The following is a 20,840-nucleotide window of genomic DNA, read 5'->3' as shown; positions in this document are numbered from 1 at the left end:
GTTTTGACCTAAAACTACAAAAACAGTCCAAATGCACAAAAAATACCCTCCATGTGTCGGCTGAGGTGCCTGGAATCAATTCATGGTTCATCTTATTACAACCAAATTTGGTTTTTTTTCACCTATTAGTTCTCCTGGTGACCCTAATCTCTCTGCACCATCATTGCTAGTTTCTTTCCCATTCTCGCTGCTCACTCTTTCTATCAGTCTCACATCATATCTTGCCCTGTTTGACAATGCAAAATAATAGACCCCCCCCCCACTACTGGCCAAACTTGTTATTGTTCTACTGGGCTTCTCGTTAGAGTTTGCTTTACAATAGCCTGGACTCTCAACCCATCCACAAAGAATTTGCACAAGTTTGCATAAAAACCTTGTAGGAAATTCCAAAGAATGTGTTTCATATGATCATGTATCTGCTAAAGAGAACTTACTCGGCATCTTTATATAAGCTGACCACACATAGGCAGAAATAATTACCACCTATTCGTCAACTACAGCGCAGTGGCAGCATCATAGTGCTGAGGTTTAGGTTTGGTTCTCCATGGAGTCTCAATGTTGGAGTCTCTATGGAGTCTCAATGTTGGAGTCTCCATGGAGTCTCAATGTTGGAGTCTCCATGGAGTCTCAATGTTGGAGTCTCCATGGAGTCTCAATGTTGGAGTCTCCATGGAGTCTCAATGTTGGAGTCTCCATGGAGTCTCAATGTTGGAGTCTCCATGGAGTCTCAATGTTGGAGTCTCCATGGAGTCTCAATGTTGTCCCCATACTTGTATGGGTTCCCTTAGAGCTCCCCAATTTTCTCCTAAAAGTACAAAAACCGTCCAAATTCACACAAAAATACACTCCATGTGTCGGCTGAGGTGCTTGGAATCAATTCATGGTTCATCTTATTACAACCAAATTCAGGGTTTTTTCCCATTATTTTTGCTTGGGAAAAGGTTCTTTCGGTCCTGAAGATAAAATGGTATTATAATTAATTTATTCTGTTATTATATTTCACTACTATGACCAATGCTATTGTTTCCTTTCTAGGCAAAAGGTCTCTCAATACATTGTTTACCTTGGAGTTTATCAACTGTCTAACCTTAAAAACCCGAATACGGTATCTAGTGGGGTGAAAAGAATCATCATAAACAAGGCTTACCAATACGAGGGATCTAGCGGGGACATTGCTCTGATTGAACTGGAGAAACCCGTCACCTTCACCCCTTACATCCTCCCAGTCTGCCTCCCGCCCCCGGCTTCTGAACTTCCTGCAGGGACCAAATGCTGGGTGACCGGATGGGGAGATATCAAAGAAGGCCGTAAGTTGATTGAGTGTTGAGATCAATCCTTTATCCTGAGTTTCTTTCATTTCTTCCTTCATTTTTTCACCCCTCCATCCTTGCTTACCTTTTATTCTTTGGTTCTGTGCTTCCTTCCTTTTCCTCCCCTCCTCTTTTTCCTTCCTTTTTCATTACCTTCAACCCCCCAGTCTTCCGTCTCTTCTTCTTTCCCTCCTTCATTTCATTGTTGTAATACTGGAAATATAGGTACCACATTTGAGGGGCAGATAAAGATTAATTGGGAGAAAACTGGACATGATGTAGAATAAGTACTCTAGAGTTATTATTTTTCCTTGCCTTAATCATATGGCTTCATAATCCACTTATCTGACTCCTTTTTTATGATTTATCCTGAAGAGGATCTAAGTAACCCGAAAACCCTACAGAAGGCTTCGGTGAAGCTAATTGACTGGAATAGCTGTGAGCCAATGTATGAAACCACCTTCGGATACAAACCTAGTGTTCCTTTTATCATGGACGACATGTTCTGTGCTGGATACAAGGAAGGACAGATAGATGCCTGTCAGGTATTCTGAGACAAAATATTTTCCCTTTATTCACCCCCCTAGGTCCAACTGTTCTGCTATTTGCCTATTCTGCCCTTTACCTTTGTTGGAAAGCAGCTCTGCTGGAACTCTCAAATCACTCATCACAAGCATTCTGTCCAGTGGCCACTGTGGCTTCTTTGGTTCATTGAGCGATACAAGCGTTATGGTAGAGCTGTGAACCAACAAAGGTGGAGGTCCAGGTCCAGACTGTATGAAGGCTTTAGAAGATTCTTGGGATGAATGCTTTAGGAGATTCTTGGGATGAATGCTTTAGAAGATTCTTGGGATGAATGCTTTGGAAGATTTTTGGCATGAATGCTTTAGAAGATTCTTGGGATGAATGCTTTAGAAGATTCTTGATAGAATGTCAAAGGAACAGATCTTGGCATGAAAAAAAAGTCATCAGGGTTTGTCAGTGGTATTAATATGGTTAGAAAAGGATAGAGTAGAGTCTAAGACAGTGATCCCCAACAAGTAGCTCACCCCTTGGGTGTTGCTCTCAGTGCCCCCAAACTAGGTAGTTATTTTTGAATTCCTGACTTAGGGGCAAGTTTTGGTTGAATAAAAACAAGATTTCCTACCAAATAAAGCCCCTGTAAGCTGATAGGGTGCATAGAGACTGCCTAATAGCCAATCTTAGCCCTTATTTGGCACCTCCATGAACTTTTATGGTGCTTGTGTTGCTCTCCAAGTTTTTACATTTGACTGTGGCTCACAAGTAACAAAGGTTGGGGATCCCTGGTCTAAGATCACCCCAAATCAACAGGGTTAATTAGAATGCCATTAACACTAATTGTAAAAGGAGGGGAAGGACCAGGTTTGGCTGGAAAGACTATGAGCCCCATTTTAGCCAAGTACAATTTGAGAAGTGGCTGATGTATTCAGGCAACAAGGGGCAGTACATAGGCACGGAGCAGTGAACATTTAGGAAGGCTTAACCTCCCCCCCAAACAGGGGTCAGCTGCTAAATACCTATACATATATACTTATAAGTTCTCCCATGAAAAGCCTTCTATTCGTAGCTTCCCCAAGTAAATTATTTTCCTTCCTACCCCACAAAAAAACCCTATCCAGGTTAGTGTGAGATGGGCTGAATGGAGCCAAAAAGCCATTCTTAGTGCAATATTATGAATAAAAAGCCTTCTGATAGTCTATAAGGTTTGTATATGGCTTTAAATTATTAGGCTGTACTGTATCTGTGCAGTGGTCCAGAATGCAAAGTTGGCCATCCATTGGGTTTTATATTGAGATACACATGTAACCTAGTTAAGGTTCTTCTTCCTGACATTGACTTTATTTGTATTTCTAGGGAGACTCTGGTGGGCCTCTTGTATGCAATGTCAACAACACGTGGTGGCAGTATGGCATCATCAGCTGGGGTATTGGATGTGCTGAAGCCAACGCACCGGGGGTCTATACCAAAGTCCAGTATTATGACTCTTGGATCAAACAGTACATTCCTTCAATTAAAATCAGCGAAGCAGGATCAAGCACTGTTGTCGATACGATAAGGCTCCTTGAACAGTCCCTGAACAGCAGTATTGGGTTCCTTGATACTAATGGTTTAAATTCAACAACCAACAACAGTGGGGCAAGTTTCGAACTCATTAAGACTTTAGATAGTGGGGCTCATAATCAAAAATGGTCCCATCTCACCATAGCACTTGGTCTTGTGTATTTGTGTCTTGGTCACCTCTGGTAAGTCTCAGGTTGATAAGTTCTTCCAATATGAACATAACCTACCACTTGAAAAGGACTGAAGGAAGAAGGTATATTGGTCAGGTCCACACAGAACACGGGGAATATTCCATAAGTGACAGTTTTGAGATGGTATCCCCCCTAAAATGTATTTCTTTATGAGTTGAAAGGGCCCAGAGTCAACTAACCAAGGCAAGATCCCATTGAGTTTCCATGAAGGTGGTCTTCCTATGAAATGCAACTCTTACCACCAGTTTACTTACTGTTCTACTCTTACCTTCTTATAACTTATCTTCTCATACAGATAGAACCTTCTTTCCTGTCTATTTCAGTTTTCACTTATTATTAGCTAATAATATGCATTTCACCATTACATCAGATAAGAACGATAATACCTAGAACATATATCTGGGTTTCACATGAGCCCAATCAATAGTGTGTGTGTTGAAAATACATTCTGTTTATAGTTATTTGTTGCATCCAGAGCAGAACAGTGAGATCGAAAGCACTTCCATTTTATCTTTAAGCCCCACGTTTAATCCCCTGAGATACAGACAGAAGTCATGGAAAGAGTTCGTTTATACAGAGCTCAGGATCTGATTCCAGGAGGAGAAAAAGGTTAATAGTGAGATGAAACTAAAACGATCGTTCACTGTTTCTTTAGAATTAAAAACTAGAAGCTCTAGATCTTAGTGTCTTAGTGGAAAGAATAGATAGAAGATATTTTCAATACAAATTATATTATTTTGGTGAATGCTCCACCTAGGTGTGTATTGCCCCCAGGCCTCTTTATTTAGCCATGAAACTTTCCTGCTTTATGTATAGTTCCAGATTGGTTCTCGACTCACCTTAGAACTATCTAAGTGCTTGAAATCCAAGGGTTCATTTATGAAAGGACCAAGGTGCAATGTTCAAAAAAGTGGCATACATTGGCCATTTTACAACCTTCTTCTCACCTTCTATTTCTTTGCTGCCTTTTCCCATCATTCCTTGTTCTTATCTCCTTCCCTTTCCTCTCCCTTCCCACCCCTTCCAAGGTTGGGCTGCAGAAAGCCACAGCTGGGGTATTTACCCATTGATATTTGTTTCAGCTCAGCGCTGCCCCTAGTGGCAGAATAGAGATTGTCAGCTTCATCTGCACCTTTACTGATCCCGCCCTAATAATAATGTAATAATATGATAATAATGTCTTTTTTTTTTTTTTAAAGCAGCAATATCAAGGCTTCAGCCCTTCTTGAGGCTTTATTAAGGGCCCGTCATAGGACAGCATTAAAAAATAACTACAAAGGACTCACTGTATTGGCCAAGGGGGAAGGGGGACCCGGCCAATTAAATATACAGGGCCATAAGAGTGTTCATGGGGAAAATACTTCTAGGTAGGGTATATTTCCCCTTTAATTTCTGCTGCTTGCATGTGTATTTTTCCTTTATTGTTGTAATAAAAAAATGCATTTATTTGAGAAACTTTCTTGTTCTTTTTGCCATTTTCAGTACCGATTTAAATGGGTGATACTTGATACTCATGTGACTGCCTCTGTTTCCTCTCTATCTAAAACGGCAGTGTGGTCTTGCTTTATGGCTGGGGCTATAGAAAGAAGCCAAGGGTCAGGCAGGGTCACTGTAAACTCATTCCATGAAGTTTCACTGAAACCCTTTGCCTATAATTATAATGGAGACCTGCCCTGTGCAGCCGAATGGGACCCCCACGGAGATGATCTGGACTGAGAGCTGAATCATGAATACTATTATTATATCCATAGTTACCTGATAACCCCAATACATTTTTGAGGCCAATTTTTGCATTAAAAATTGCATATAATGTCTTTAAAGGGGAACTAAACCCTGCTGCACAGCGCGGCTCAACCAAACATTACTCAGCTGTTGCTGGACTACAAATCCCAGAATAATGTAACATATAATGAAGGGTGAGGCATGCTGGGAGCTGTAGTCCAGCAACATCAGGGCTGTATTCTTAAAGCAATATTGCACAATAAAACTTTCCCAGCTCTCTAGGGCCCGCATTGGCAGCATTGAAATGCAAAAGAATCCTCCAATGAGAATCCCAGCTGATCTGTATAAATCCGGCTCCCTGTTCTCTGTTCCTGCAATTGGAGTTGGGAGCATTAAGCACAGTTTCCCAGCACTGAACAAGTCTGTCCCTTTATCCCCATGTCTGATTCCTGTGCCATATAATGACGGGAAAATGACATCATTATCTCTATATGTAAGGTACCAGCAAGGGGCCTGACACAGTGCTGGGAATCAGCATTCTCATTGGTCACTTCTCTTGCATCTATAATTAAGTTTTGGGTCAGTAGAATTCTCATTGGGGAATTGGTTTCCATGTGTAATTACGTTTTTCATCAACTTCTATAGAGAACTAGGGGGCGCAGTGGGGCAGCTTTACAGTTGGGTTTAGTGTCCCTTTATAAGTGGTGTTTTATACTAATCACATGACCCAATAGCACTGGCTCTCACCATGCATCATGGGACATGCAGTATTCAGAGCTGATAGGACTGGGAGGTGTAGATCAGTTATAGCTTAGGGTTGTAGGACATGGTATATTTTGACCACCAACGTGACGGTCCACCTTACATCAACCTATCTGGCATTGACAGAGAATATTCCATGTATCTCCAAGGGATGTAGTTGCAGATGGATAAAGGTAACTGGAGGACAATACCCCCCACATCAGCGATATCTCAGAAATGCCTGAGGCTACAGGGCAAACCATTACTGATATCACTGAAGTCAAAGACATGGAGAAGCAAAATGCTAAGGGGGAAGGAGGGCCCACCCGGCCTGTTTGACCTGTTTATCGCTACCAAGCCTGATGAAGCTCCCTAAGTTCTACTGAAAGTCTGTAATTAAAAAAAAAAGTGTTTGGAGAGGTTTGGGACTGTTACATCGCAGTAGGCAATACAATGTACTTCTGAGGGCATCTTGGAGGGGTCCTAATCGTTATCTGATCTGCTTTACTGGGCCAGGGGCATAGAGTAGAAGCCTAAAAATACTTTCTTTCAATGTAAATATTGTTCCTCAGCTTTTGCATAAGATCATTGATTCCTACAACAATGATGTTTCATTATATGTCAAGTATTAAAGCAAAGACAAGGACTGATGGACATAAATATTAAAACAGGAAAGGGTTGGGCTTAGCTCCTTGGTTGGACTGTGTAATGTAGTTCACCTGTTGGCCAGTAGGTGGCGATGAATAGTATTTTTAACCTCTATTCCAGTTTTTTTTAACTTTGGACCTGGCCACTAACTAGAGCTCAGAGCAGTGAGGAGATCCAGGCTAAAGGCCATTTGATTGAGTCATTTATGGTGACATTCAGGGTTAACACTTATTTGCTACCTTATATATTAGTGGAACCATGACTTACTGGTGCTTCATATATCTGTCACCTTATTATGGGCAACAGGGGCCCTGACCAAATGCTGGACCTCAAACATAGGCCTGAATCACAAAAAGTCCAGAAACCAGCTCAAGGGCCAGAACTAGGGGTAGGTAGAAGAGAAAAGAAGGGGCAAGTGGCAGCCAGGAACAGGCAGTGGGGATGATTCTCTTGCAGTAAATGGGAAGGGGTTTGGGGTGAGCTTCTGCCAGCAGTGGGCGTATGGATCTTGGAAGCAAGTAGGGAGCGGGGCTATACAGCAGTGCCTTGGGCAGCAGTACCTAATGGAAGGGGCCAAGTATGGATTGCTGTGCACTGGGCCCCTCTGTAAATTTTTTTGAGGGGGGGGCAGTGTAGACTAGTTACCCCACTGTTTGGGAGAGCAGGAAAAGAAGGACATGTGGGCAGTACAAACAGGACAGGAGAAGTAAGAGAGAAAATAAACAAAGGGGGAAGAGAATGGAAAGTGATGGAGGAGGAGAAGGAAATAGGTATGGGCTGGTTCCACTCTGACTGCATTCCTGAAACTGACACATCACCCTAACACCTTGCCCTGTTCTAGTAAGCACCCTACCCGGTCCCAGTTTACTGTCCCAGTTATCACCCTACCCTGTCCCCATATATTTGTCTTTTTTCCATGCTGCAGGGTAAGTGTTTAGTGTTTCAGGAATGCACATTATCGGTAACCTTTTACCTTCCTGCCAGAACATAACTCTAAATACTGTTTAATGTACCTGTGGTGTCTGTGCCCATTGCCTCTCACTGTAATTAATATGCTTGGGGTGGCAGTACCCAAAGAGACATGGGAAGGCAAACTTTCTACAAGTAATGAGGTAGCGCCCAGGGTTTGTAATTGACATCTGGCAAGAAGTGCAAAGGTGGCGAAATATAAATAGATGCCTATAGATGGTTATAACAGGCAGAACATATAAATATTGTATAAGGGGCCACAAGAACGTAGGACCACCTTTTTTTTGTTCTGTTGGGCCTACTACCCCACCTCACTTTTGACTGACCCACAGACAGGGTCGCACTGGGAGGTGCAGGGCCCACCGGGGCTCCCGCCCCAGGGGCCCTGCAGGTGCCCCAGCCGCGTCCCCTAACCCCCCCGCAGGGCCCCCCTAAACCCCCCGCAGGGCCCCCGCCTGACGTCCTCCCCGAGCGCGTATAAATTGAACGCGTCGGGGAGGAACAGTCAGTAAGGAGAGCGCCGGCAAAGGTCGGACTGGGCCGCTGGGGCCCACTAGGGCCGGGGCCCACCGGGATTTTTCCCGGTGTCCCGGCGGCCCAGTCCGACCCTGCCCACAGAACTTCTTTATCAGGACCATTAATTCTTGTTCCGCCAAGATCACAAGATTTCTGGTCTGATGGTCCTCCCACCGATTACCCATACTGTAGATGCCCATTGGTTGGGCAGTATGGTCAAAATTAGCTAAACTGACCAACCAAATCTGAGCATCTTCAATCATCTTGAAGAGCACCTATTAGTGGATAGAATTGTTTACCTCACTGGAAGTGCAGGTTAATAGAGCCCACACTCTGGTTGGGGGAAACAATACCATTTTGTGTAAAAAATGCTCCTAACGGGCACTATGTCCCCAGCAACAGGAGGGGCTCTCAGTGTGGGCGGCCATGTTGTGTCACTAACATGAAAATGGTACTTAGTGCCCCAGTTTGCTCATTATGTGCCTGTGTGTGAGACCCAGCCCCCCAGGGCCAATTAATATGCAACATAATCCTCCAATGAGAATCCCAGCTGATCTGTATAAATCTGGCTCCCTGTTCTCTGTTCCTGCAATTGGAGTTGGGAGCATTAAGCACAGTTTCCCAGCACTGAACAAGTCTGTCCCTTTATCCCCATGTCTGATTCCTGTGCCATATAATGATACCAAAATAATCTCTTTATGTAAGATAACAGCAAGATAGCTGCCAAAGTACTGGGAATCAGCATTCTCATTGGTTAGTTCTCTTCGCATCTATAATTAAGATTTTGGTCAATGGAATTTTCATTGAATTGTTTTCCATATGTAATTAAAGAGCACCTATCAGTTGATCAACTGGGATTTTCATTGGAGGATTATTTTGCATATTAATTTGCGCTGGAGGGCCGGGTCTCCCATAGAGTTCCAATGGGGCTTCTCAGGGCCGGAACTAGGGGTAGGCAGAGTAGGCGCCTGCCTAGGGCGCAATCACTTGGGGGCGCATATTAAAGGGGGAAAAAAAAAAAAAATTTTTTTTTTGTAACAGTATTTATTACCACCTTGGCCATTATTAACCCGCCGCCCAAACCCCCCTCTGGCATAATTACCTTTTCTTTAAGGTCCCTCCCAGCCAGGAACCGAGCGCCCTTCTGTTATCCTTCCCTCCCTTCCCTATACTGGCGCGGCGCTTATCTCCGTGCGCCTGTATGACACGCATGCGTATTGGGCACGCCCCCCCTACGCATGCGTGTCATTGAAACACAAGGCGCCAGAAGGCGCTTGGGTGCGGCGGCCGTCGGTTGTGCTGTGAGCAGGACTGCTGGCCTTGGCTGACTGGGACTGGGATTTCGAGGCACTGCTGCTGCTGACACAGGTACAGATGCTGGGGCCTTGCTGGGGGCGCAATATAAGGGGGGCTTTGCTGCTGGCACAGTACAGATGGGGGCAATATGAGGGGTTGGCTGGGCTGCTGGCACAGTACAGATGGGGGCAATATGAGGGGTTGGCTGGGCTGCTGGCACAGTACAGATGGGGGGCAATATGAGGGGTTGGCTGGGCTGCTGGCACAGTACAGATGGGGGCAATATGAGGGGTTGGCTGGGCTGCTGGCACAGTACAGATGGGGGCAATATGAGGGGTTGGCTGGGCTGCTGGCACAGTACAGATGGGGGCAATATGAGGGGTTGGCTGGGCTGCTGGCACAGTACAGATGGGGGCAATATGAGGGGTTGGCTGGGCTGCTGGCACAGTACAGATGGGGGGCAATATGAGGGGTTGGCTGGGCTGCTGGCACAGTACAGATGGGGGCAATATGAGGGGTTGGCTGGGCTGCTGGCACAGTACAGATGGGGGCAATATGAGGGGTTGGCTGGGCTGCTGGCACAGTACAGATGGGGGCAATATGAGGGGTTGGCTGGGCTGCTGGCACAGTACAGATGGGGGGCAATATGAGGGGTTGGCTGGGCTGCTGGCACAGTACAGATGGGGGGCAATATGAGGGGTTGGCTGGGCTGCTGGCACAGTACAGATGGGGGCAATATGAGGGGTTGGCTGGGCTGCTGGCACAGTACAGATGGGGGCAATATGAGGGGTTGGCTGGGCTGCTGGCACAGTACAGATGGGGGGCAATATGAGGGGTTGGCTGGGCTGCTGGCACAGTACAGATGGGGGCAATATGAGGGGTTGGCTGGGCTGCTGGCACAGTACAGATGGGGGCAATATGAGGGGTTGGCTGGGCTGCTGGCACAGTACAGATGGGGGGCAATATGAGGGGTTGGCTGGGCTGCTGGCACAGTACAGATGGGGGCAATATGAGGGGTTGGCTGGGCTGCTGGCACAGTACAGATGGGGGCAATATGAGGGGTTGGCTGGGCTGCTGGCACAGTACAGATGGGGGCAATATGAGGGGTTGGCTGGGCTGCTGGCACAGTACAGATGGGGGCAATATGAGGGGTTGGCTGGGCTGCTGGCACAGTACAGATGGGGGCAATATGAGGGGTTGGCTGGGCTGCTGGCACAGTACAGATGGGGGCAATATGAGGGGTTGGCTGGGCTGCTGGCACAGTACAGATGGGGGCAATATGAGGGGTTGGCTGCTTTGCTGGAACTGATTAGGGTTATGGGTGCTGTGACTAGGGGGTAGGGGCTTTTGTTTTAGCACTGATAAGGGTTATGCATGCTGTGACTAGGGGTGGGGTGGTGTTTCATGTGTGCTGTGATTATTTGGTTTTAAGTTTGGGCTGATGTGCTGCCTGTGACTGTTTTGTGTGATTTATTATAAAAAATTAAAAAATATACTTTAAAATGCAGAAATAAATGCCAGATTTGCCAAGATTTAATAAGAAGCTTTTTGATGTTTTTAATGTATGGAGCTAAATATTTTTTCACTAAATGGGCTGTTAATAAGAATTTAGCGTGCCTTAACTGTAAATCATCAGGCCATTCGTGTGACACTGACTATTTGTCCTGGGGCTGGGCTTCAGATCTCACTGTTTTGTTGCTTATCAATATGATGTTTGTGCCTTTATAATGTTGATGATGCCTCGTGGCTCTGGGTATCATTTTTATGCCTGTCCTTCTCTGTGTTGTGTCTACCATTCTGTGATGTAGATAGTGACAATTTGCAGTTGGTCTTGATTTTCTTTGCGATTTTTTCAATTATGTAGATTTTTGTTTAGCAGCTCTCCAAACATTTCCAGCAGCTATATGGGTGCTAGGGACCACTTTAAAGGATTAGTAACACAAAAAAATGAAAGAGCTTTAAAGTAATAAAAATATAATACACTGTTGCCCTGCACTGGTAAAACTGGTGTGTTTGCTACAGTAACACTACTATAGTTTATATAATAAGCTGCTGTGTAGCCCCGGGGGCAGCCATTCCTGCACTGGTAAAACTGGTGTGTTTGCTACAGTAACACTACTATAGTTTATATAATAAGCTGCTGTGTAGCCCCGGGGGCAGCCATTCCTGCACTGGTAAAACTGGTGTGTTTGCTACAGAAACCCTACTATAGTTTATATAAATACCCCGCTGTGTAGCCCCGGGGGCAGCCATTCCTGCACTGGTACAGCTGGGGTGTTTGCTACAGAAACCCTACTATAGTTTATATAAATACCCCGCTGTGTAGCCCCGGGGGCAGCCGTTCCTGCACTGGTACAGCTGGGGTGTTTGCTACAGAAACCCTACTATAGTTTATATAAATACCCCGCTGTGTAGCCCCGGGGGCAGCCGTTCCTGTACTGGTACAGCTGGGGTGTTTGCTACAGAAACCCTACTATAGTTTATATAAATACCCCACTGTGTAGCCCCGGGGGCAGCCATTCCTGCACTGGTACAGCTGGGGTGTTTGCTACAGAAACCCTACTATAGTTTATATAAATACCCCGCTGTGTAGCCCCGGGGGCAGCCGTTCCTGTACTGGTACAGCTGGGGTGTTTGCTACAGAAACCCTACTATAGTTTATATAAATACCCCGCTGTGTAGCCCCGGGGGCAGCCATTCCTGCACTGGTACAGCTGGGGTGTTTGCTACAGAAACCCTACTATAGTTTATATAAATACCCCGCTGTGTAACCCCGGGGGCAGCCATTCCTGCACTGGTACAGCTGGGGTGTTTGCTACAGAAACCCTACTATAGTTTATATAAATACCCCACTGTGTAGCCCCGGGGGCAGCCATTCCTGCACTGGTACAGCTGGGGTGTTTGCTACAGAAACCCTACTATAGTTTATATAAATACCCCGCTGTGTAGCCCCGGGGGCAGCCATTCCTGCACTGGTACAGCTGGGGTGTTTGCTACAGAAACCCTACTATAGTTTATATAAATACCCCGCTGTGTAGCCCCGGGGGCAGCCGTTCCTGTACTGGTACAGCTGGGGTGTTTGCTACAGAAACCCTACTATAGTTTATATAAATACCCCGCTGTGTAGCCCCGGGGGCAGCCATTCCTGCACTGGTACAGCTGGGGTGTTTGCTACAGAAACCCTACTATAGTTTATATAAATACCCCGCTGTGTAGCCCCGGGGGCAGCCGTTCCTGTACTGGTACAGCTGGGGTGTTTGCTACAGAAACCCTACTATAGTTTATATAAATACCCCGCTGTGTAGCCCCGGGGGCAGCCATTCCTGCACTGGTACAGCTGGGGTGTTTGCTACAGAAACCCTACTATAGTTTATATAAATACCCCACTGTGTAGCCCCGGGGGCAGCCATTCCTGCACTGGTACAGCTGGGGTGTTTGCTACAGAAACCCTACTATAGTTTATATAAATACCCCGCTGTGTAGCCCCGGGGGCAGCCATTCCTGCACTGGTAAAACTGGTGTGTTTGCTACAGTAACCCTACTATAATTTATATAATAAGCTGCTGTGTAGCCCCGGGGGCAGCCATTCCTGCACTGGTAAAACTGGTGTGTTTGCTACAGTAACCCTACTATAATTTATATAATAAGCTGCTGTGTAGCCCCGGGGGCAGCCATTCCTGCACCGGTACAGCTGGGGTGTTTGCTACAGAAACCCTACTATAGTTTATATAAATACCCCGCTGTGTAGCCCCAGGGGCAGCCATTCCTGCACTGGTAAAACTGGTGTGTTTGCTACAGTAACACTACTATAGTTTATATAAATACCCCGCTGTGTAGCCCCGGGGGCAGCCATTCCTGCACTGGTAAAACTGGTGTGTTTGCTACAGTAACCCTACTATAGTTTATATAAATACCCCGCTGTGTAGCCCCAGGGGCAGCCGTTCCTGCACTGGTACAGCTGGGGTGTTTGCTACAGAAACCCTACTATAGTTTATATAAATACCCCGCTGTGTAGCCCCGGGGGCAGCCATTCCTGCACTGGTACAGCTGGGGTGTTTGCTACAGAAACCCTACTATAGTTTATATAAATACCCCGCTGTGTAGCCCCAGGGGCAGCCGTTCCTGCACTGGTACAGCTGGGGTGTTTGCTACAGAAACCCTACTATAGTTTATATAAATACCCCGCTGTGTAGCCCCGGGGGCAGCCATTCCTGCACTGGTACAGCTGGGGTGTTTGCTACAGAAACCCTACTATAGTTTATATAAATACCCCGCTGCGTAGCCCCGGGGGCAGCCATTCCTGCACTGGTACAGCTGGGGTGTTTGCTACAGAAACCCTACTATAGTTTATATAAATACCCCGCTGCGTAGCCCCGGGGGCAGCCATTCCTGCACTGGTACAGCTGGGGTGTTTGCTACAGAAACCCTACTATAGTTTATATAAATACCCCACTGTGTAGCCCCGGGGGCAGCCGTTCCTGCACCGGTACAGCTGGGGTGTTTGCTACAGAAACCCTACTATAGTTTATATAAATACCCCGCTGTGTAGCCCCGGGGGCAGCCATTCCTGCACCGGTACAGCTGGGGTGTTTGCTACAGAAACCCTACTATAGTTTATATAAATACCCCGCTGTGTAGCCCCGGGGGCAGCCATTCCTGCACTGGTACAGCTGGGGTGTTTGCTACAGAAACCCTACTATAGTTTATATAAATACCCCGCTGTGTAGCCCCGGGGGCAGCCGTTCCTGCACTGGTACAGCTGGGGTGTTTGCTACAGAAACCCTACTATAGTTTATATAAATACCCCGCTGTGTAGCCCCGGGGGCAGCCATTCCTGCACTGGTACAGCTGGGGTGTTTGCTACAGAAACCCTACTATAGTTTATATAAATACCCCGCTGTGTAGCCCCGGGGGCAGCCGTTCCTGCACCGGTACAGCTGGGGTGTTTGCTACAGAAACCCTACTATAGTTTATATAAATACCCCGCTGTGTAGCCCCGGGGGCAGCCATTCCTGCACTGGTACAGCTGGGGTGTTTGCTACAGAAACCCTACTATAGTTTATATAAATACCCCGCTGTGTAGCCCCGGGGGCAGCCATTCCTGCACTGGTACAGCTGGGGTGTTTGCTACAGAAACCCTACTATAGTTTATATAAATACCCCGCTGTGTAGCCCCGGGGGCAGCCATTCCTGCACTGGTACAGCTGGGGTGTTTGCTACAGAAACCCTACTATAGTTTATATAAATACCCCGCTGTGTAGCCCCGGGGGCAGCCATTCCTGCACTGGTACAGCTGGGGTGTTTGCTACAGAAACCCTACTATAGTTTATATAAATACCCCACTGTGTAGCCCCGGGGGCAGCCATTCCTGCATTGGTACAGCTGGGGTGTTTGCTACAGAAACCCTACTATAGTTTATATAAATACCCCGCTGTGTAGCCCCGGGGGCAGCCATTCCTGCACTGGTACAGCTGGGGTGTTTGCTACAGTAACACTACTATAGTTTATATAATAAGCTGCTGTGTAGCCCCGGGGGCAGCCATTCAAGCTGGAAAAAAGGAGAAAAGGCACAGGTTACATAGCAGATAACAGATAAGTTATGTAGAATACAATAGTGTTTTATCTGTTATCTGCTATGTGCCTGTGCCTTTTCTCCTTTGAATGGCTGCCCCCATGGCTACATAGCAGCTTATTTATATAAATTATAGTAGACTTTCTGAACTAAACACACAACTTTTACCAGTGCAGGGCAGCAGCACATTATATTTTAGTTACTTTTATACACTTTCATTTTTTGGTGTTACTGTTCCTTTAACCTAGCAACCAAGTAGTGTTTTGCGTGATAGACTTAAATATGTTAAAGTAACATTTAGACTTAGTGTTCTGCTGTCTTCTGACCCCTTTATATGTGTGTTATGTTATGTGTATACTATGAGAATATATATATATACTCATAATATCATAGTATATTGTTTGAATGGGTATACTGCTATCCATATTTATAATGTACATAGTAGCTGAGGTTGAAAAAAGCCAAAAACAGTATTTATGTTAAAGTTAGTTGCTTCATTGAATAATACCAAACTACTGTGTGATTGAGAGGAAGCAAAACATCTGAATCTGCCTCCAGTTTGCATGAGATGGGGAGGGCTGGGGTAATTTTTACTGACCCCAAAAAGGCAATAGCTTTAGTCCCTGGGCTGAAAGTGTTAATATTAATAACATTGGTTTTTTAGTGAGGATCGAATTTCACTGCTTTGCAGCTTCACTGTAACAACCCTTTTTTGTGTCTGCTTACTTAGTGCCTACTGGTCAATAAAGCAACAGGGAGTTTATTATATGGCCCCCTTATATTAACCAATCCCAACTGGGCCAGCCTTTCCCCATAACTGAGCCCATTCCCTTTATCAGCTTAGTCGCTCTTCCCTGTACTTTCTCTATTTCATTACTGCCCCCCCTTATATATTTATATATAGTGACCCCCCCTTAACTGCCCCCCCCCCCCAGTGTAACCAATCCCAACTGGGCCAGCCTTTCCCCATAACTGAGCCCATTCCCTTTATCAGCTTAGTCGCTCTTCCCTGTACTTTCTCTATTTCATTACTGCCCCCCCTTATATATTTATATATAGTGACCCCCCCTTAACTGCCCCTTCCCCAGTGTAACCAATCCCAACTGGGCCAGCCTTTCCCCATAACTGAGCCCATTCCCTTTATCAGCTTAGTCGCTCTTCCCTGTACTTTCTCTATTTCATTACTGCCCCCCCTTATATATTTATATATAGTGACCCCCCCTTAACTGCCCCCCCCCCCCAGTGTAACCAATCCCAACTGGGCCAGCCTTTCCCCATAACTGAGCCCATTCCCTTTATCAGCTTAGTCGCTCTTCCCTGTACTTTCTCTATTTCATTACTGCCCCCCCTTATATATTTATATATAGTGACCCCCCCCTTAACTGCCCCTTCCCCAGTGTAACCAATCCCAACTGGGCCAGCCTTTCCCCATAACTGAGCCCATTCCCTTTATCAGCTTAGTCGCTCTTCCCTGTACTTTCTCTATTTCATTACTGCCCCCCTTATATATTTATATATAGTGACCCCCCCTTAACTGCCCCTTCCCCAGTGTAACCAATCCCAACTGGGCCAGCCTTTCCCCATAACTGAGCCCATTCCCTTTATCAGCTTAGTCGCTCTTCCCTGTACTTTCTCTATTTCATTACTGCCCCCCCTTATATATTTATATATAGTGACCCCCCTTAACTGCCCCCCCCAGTGTAACCAATCCCAACTGGGCCAGCCTTTCCCCATAACTGAGCCCATTCCCTTTATCAGCTTAGTCGCTCTTCCCTGTACTTTCTCTATTTCATTACTGCCCCCCCTTATATATTTATATATAGTGACCCCCCCCTTAACTGCCCCTTCCCCAGTGTAACCAATCCCAACTGGGCCAGCCTTTCCCCATAACTGAGCCCATTCCCTTTATCAGCTTAGTCGCTCTTCTCTGTACTTTCTCTATTTCATTACTGCCCCCCCTTATATATTTATATATAGTGACCCCCCCTTAACTGCCCCTTCCCCAGTGTAACCAATCCCAACTGGGCCAGCCTTTCCCCATAACTGAGCCCATTCCCTTTATCAGCTTAGTCGCTCTTCCCTGTACTTTCTCTATTTCATTACTGCCCCCCCTTATAAATTTATATATAGTGACCCCCCCTTAACTGCCCCCCCCCCAGTGTAACCAATCCCAACTGGGCCAGGCTTTCCCCATAACTGAGCTCATTCCCTTTATCAGCTTAGTCGCTCTTCCCTGTACTTTCTCTATTTCATTACTGCCCCCCCTTATATATTTATATATAGTGACCCCCCCTTAACTGCCCCCCCCCAGTGTAACCAATCCCAACTGGGCCAGCCTTTCCCCATAACTGAGCCCATTCCCTTTATCAGCTTAGTCGCTCTTCCCTGTACTTTCTCTATTTCATTACTGCCCCCCCTTATATATTTATATATAGTGACCCCCCTTAACTGCCCCTTCCCCAGTGTAACCAATCCCAACTGGGCCAGCCTTTCCCCATAACTGAGCCCATTCCCTTTATCAGCTTAGTCGCTCTTCTCTGTACTTTCTCTATTTCGTTACTGCCCCTCCTTATATATTTAAATAGTGATCTTATGCCCCGTCAACTGCCTCTTCTCCAGTGTAACCAGTCACAACTTGGCCAGTCTCCCCGCCCCCCCCTCCTTCAATTCCCTTTACCAGCATAGTTGTTTTACTTTATTTCAATAATGGTCCTTTAAAGCACTGGGAAAATTAGTTATAAATAATTGTGCTTAACGCATTATCTAATTGGCCAGGGTTTTTTTGAGCACCCTGAATTAAAAAATAAATATTTTTTTTTTGACTAGTATCTTGTAAGGAATGTCATCCAAAAAACCATCTGGTGCAGAGTTCAGAAAAAGAAGAAAGATTAGGGAGGATGAAGCAAGTAAACTGTCACAGCACTTTCAAAAATGGCTAAAACCAAGCAAAAGCACAGAAGCAGAAACACCCTCAACATCAGAAACAAGCACCAGTGGCATTGCTTTAAGTGGTCAGGGCACCAGCATCGTGGAAACAGCTCCAGAAATCTGTTTTGAACCGGACCAAGATTTAGGACTAATCCTAGAAGAAGAGAAAAGTGAAAGCTGTGCAGAATCAGACAGTGAGGAAACTATTGCTAAACTGCCTGCCACCAGCTCACCTACTGCCAGTAAAGGTTTGATACAGGGTGACACAGTATCACAAGATACTCCTGCTGAAGACAGTGCTAAAATAGAGATAAATCTAAATGATCCACCCTCATGGCCAGAAATAACTGATAAAATCAGAAGATATCTTGTAGAGCAGGGCCCTGATCAAGGAAAAGATGGGGATTTTGGAAAGTCCCAAACCCATGAGGAGCGCAGCTTTAACCCTAAGTGGTTCACAAAGCAAATACCCTGTGGTAGAAAGATAGAAAGAACATGGTTAATATACTCCAAAACATCAAATGCACTGTTTTGTTTTCTATGTATTTTGTTTGGAAAACACTCTTTTTCACTGATAAACCCTAAAAAGGGGTTTTCTGACTGGAAGAATTTGAACCCACGCATTCCGGTTCATGAGAATTCTGCTGATCATCGTGAAAATCATTCAAAGTGGAAACTCATGGAAAAAAGAATGAAGGAAGGAAAGTTCATTGATAGTGAACTAGAAAAAATGATCATGACTGAAAAACAGAAGTGGCGCAATGTTTTAAAATGTATTTTAGATGCCATCTTATTTTGTGCAAGGAACAACCTGGCATTAAGAGGCTCAACAGATGTTATTGGTAGCCCACAAGCTGGCATATTTCTTGATATTATAGAAGTAATAGGCCACCATAACATAGCACTGAAAGAAAAGATTGATTCTCATCAAAAAGGCTCCACTAATTACCTCTCCCATAAGATTCAAAATGAGTTTATCAGCATCCTGGGGAAGAGAGTTTGCAGTGAGATTATTGGTAGAATAAAAGAAGCAAAATACTACTCATTGCTTTTTGACTGTACACCAGATGTAGCCCATCAAGAGCAAATGAGTGAAATCATACGTTATGTCAGTGTGGTTGAAGGCAAGGTGACAATTGAAGAAAGTTTTATAGACTTCATCCACACCAAAGAAAAATCTGGGAGTGGTTTAGCTTCAGAAATTTTGAACAAGTTACTTGCTGATGGCATTGAAATCAAGGATGCAAGAGGCCAAGGCTATGATAATGCAGCAAACATGGCTGGAAAGTATAACGGAGTATGCAAAATTTGTTCCTTGTGCATCACATAGTCTTAACCTGGCGGGTGTACATGCAGCCTCTGTAAATGTTGAAATGAAAACATTTTTTGGTACAGTTCAGCGGCTTTTTACATTTTTCTCCTCATCTACCACTCGGTGGGAAATACTGAAAAAAACATTGAAAACAACTCTCAAAGGGCACACAGACACCCGATGGGCATCAAGGGCAAATGCTGTGAAAGCATTATTTAATGAGATCATTAATGTTTGTGAAGCATTATCAGATATTAGAGAAAATTCTTCGAACTCTGATTCTGTGTCTACAGCACAATCTCTTCTCTTGCAAGTCGACTTTCATTTTCTCTGTACTTCATTTGTATGGAATAAAATTTTAAGCCAAGTTGACAGAGTTAACCAAGCCCTGCAAGCCAAAAGCATATCTATCCTTGATGCTTCAAAAATGATCAACGGCCTGAGAAGTACATTCCAAGAAATGCGAGTTATCAGTGTTGACGAAATATACTTTTACGCCAGAGATGTCTGTGAAAAACTTGAAATTCCTGCAACATTTCCCCAAAAGAGGAAAAGAAAAGTGAAAGCCAGAGCATCCTATGAATCGGCTGATGAAGGAGCAAGCCTTTCTGCTGGCGATAACTTTAGAATCAGCCTCAATCAAATTTTTGATGTTCTGATATCTGATTTAACATGGAAATCAAAAACACTAATGGACACCTCAGTGGATTTTGAGTTTCTTTCTTGCCCTGCCCTTGTGACATTTGAGTTGTCCCAATTACAGAAAGCTGCATCTGATCTTGCTTTAAAATACAACAAGGATTTGGATGCTTCTGAATTGTGCTCAGAGATTGAGAGCTTTAGACATCAAGTGGAAGCTATATTGCCAGATGCAAAGTCTGCAACACCTTTAGACCTGTGTCAGATGATACAGGACTAGTGATGGGCGAAAAGTTTCGCCAGGCATGGATTCATGGCATTCGGCATTGGCGGATTGTTTCGCGAAACGGATGAAAAATTTCGCCGCGGAAAAATTCGCCGCACGTCCAAAAATTGTCGCCGGCGTCAAAAAAGAATAGTCGCGGGCGACAAAATAATAGCCGCGGGCGACGAAACAATAGCGCGCGACAAAATAATAGCCGCGGGCGACAAAACAAGAGCCGCGCGACGAAACAAGAGCCGCACGCGACTAAACAATAGCCGTGCGACGAAATAATAGCAGCGGGCGACGAAATAATAGCCGCGCGACAAAACAATAGCCGCGGGCGGCGAAACAAGAGCCACGCGCGACAAAATAATAGCCGCGGGTGACGAAACAATAGCTGTGCGACTAAATAATAGCAGCGGGCAACGAAATAATAGCCGCGCGACAAAACAATAGCCGCGGGCGGCGAAACAAGAGCCACGCGCGACGAAATAATAGCCGCGGGCGACGAAACAAGAGCCGCGCGACAAAACAATAGCCGCGGGCGACGAAACAAGAGCCGCGCGACGAAACAAGAGCCGCGGGCGACGAAATAATAGCCGCGGGCGACGAAATAATAGCCGCGGGCGGCGAAACAAGAGCCGCGCGA

The 20,840-nt window shown here is 45.5% G+C and overlaps 1 protein-coding gene across 2 annotated transcripts in view; it reads left to right on the top strand.

Annotated features, from left to right (window-relative positions):
* The window catches only part of LOC595077 (uncharacterized), a 33,643-nt gene extending 28,609 nt beyond the window's left edge, over positions 1–5,034 (top strand). The window contains 3 exon segments of one of the 2 annotated variants that reach the window (NM_001030514.1): positions 1,036–1,307; positions 1,686–1,855; positions 3,186–5,034. In NM_001030514.1, coding sequence (NP_001025685.1) covers positions 1,036–1,307; positions 1,686–1,855; positions 3,186–3,578 — 835 coding nt within the window. In that variant the 3' untranslated portion in view covers positions 3,579–5,034. 2 annotated transcript variants of the gene reach the window in all.
* The last annotated feature ends 15,806 nt before the right edge of the window (positions 5,035–20,840 follow it).

This window comes from Xenopus tropicalis, chromosome 9, assembly GCF_000004195.4.
Source record: "Xenopus tropicalis strain Nigerian chromosome 9, UCB_Xtro_10.0, whole genome shotgun sequence".
NCBI classification, from domain to species: domain Eukaryota; kingdom Metazoa; phylum Chordata; class Amphibia; order Anura; family Pipidae; genus Xenopus; species Xenopus tropicalis.
This window is presented reverse-complemented; position numbering and strand designations above follow the sequence as displayed.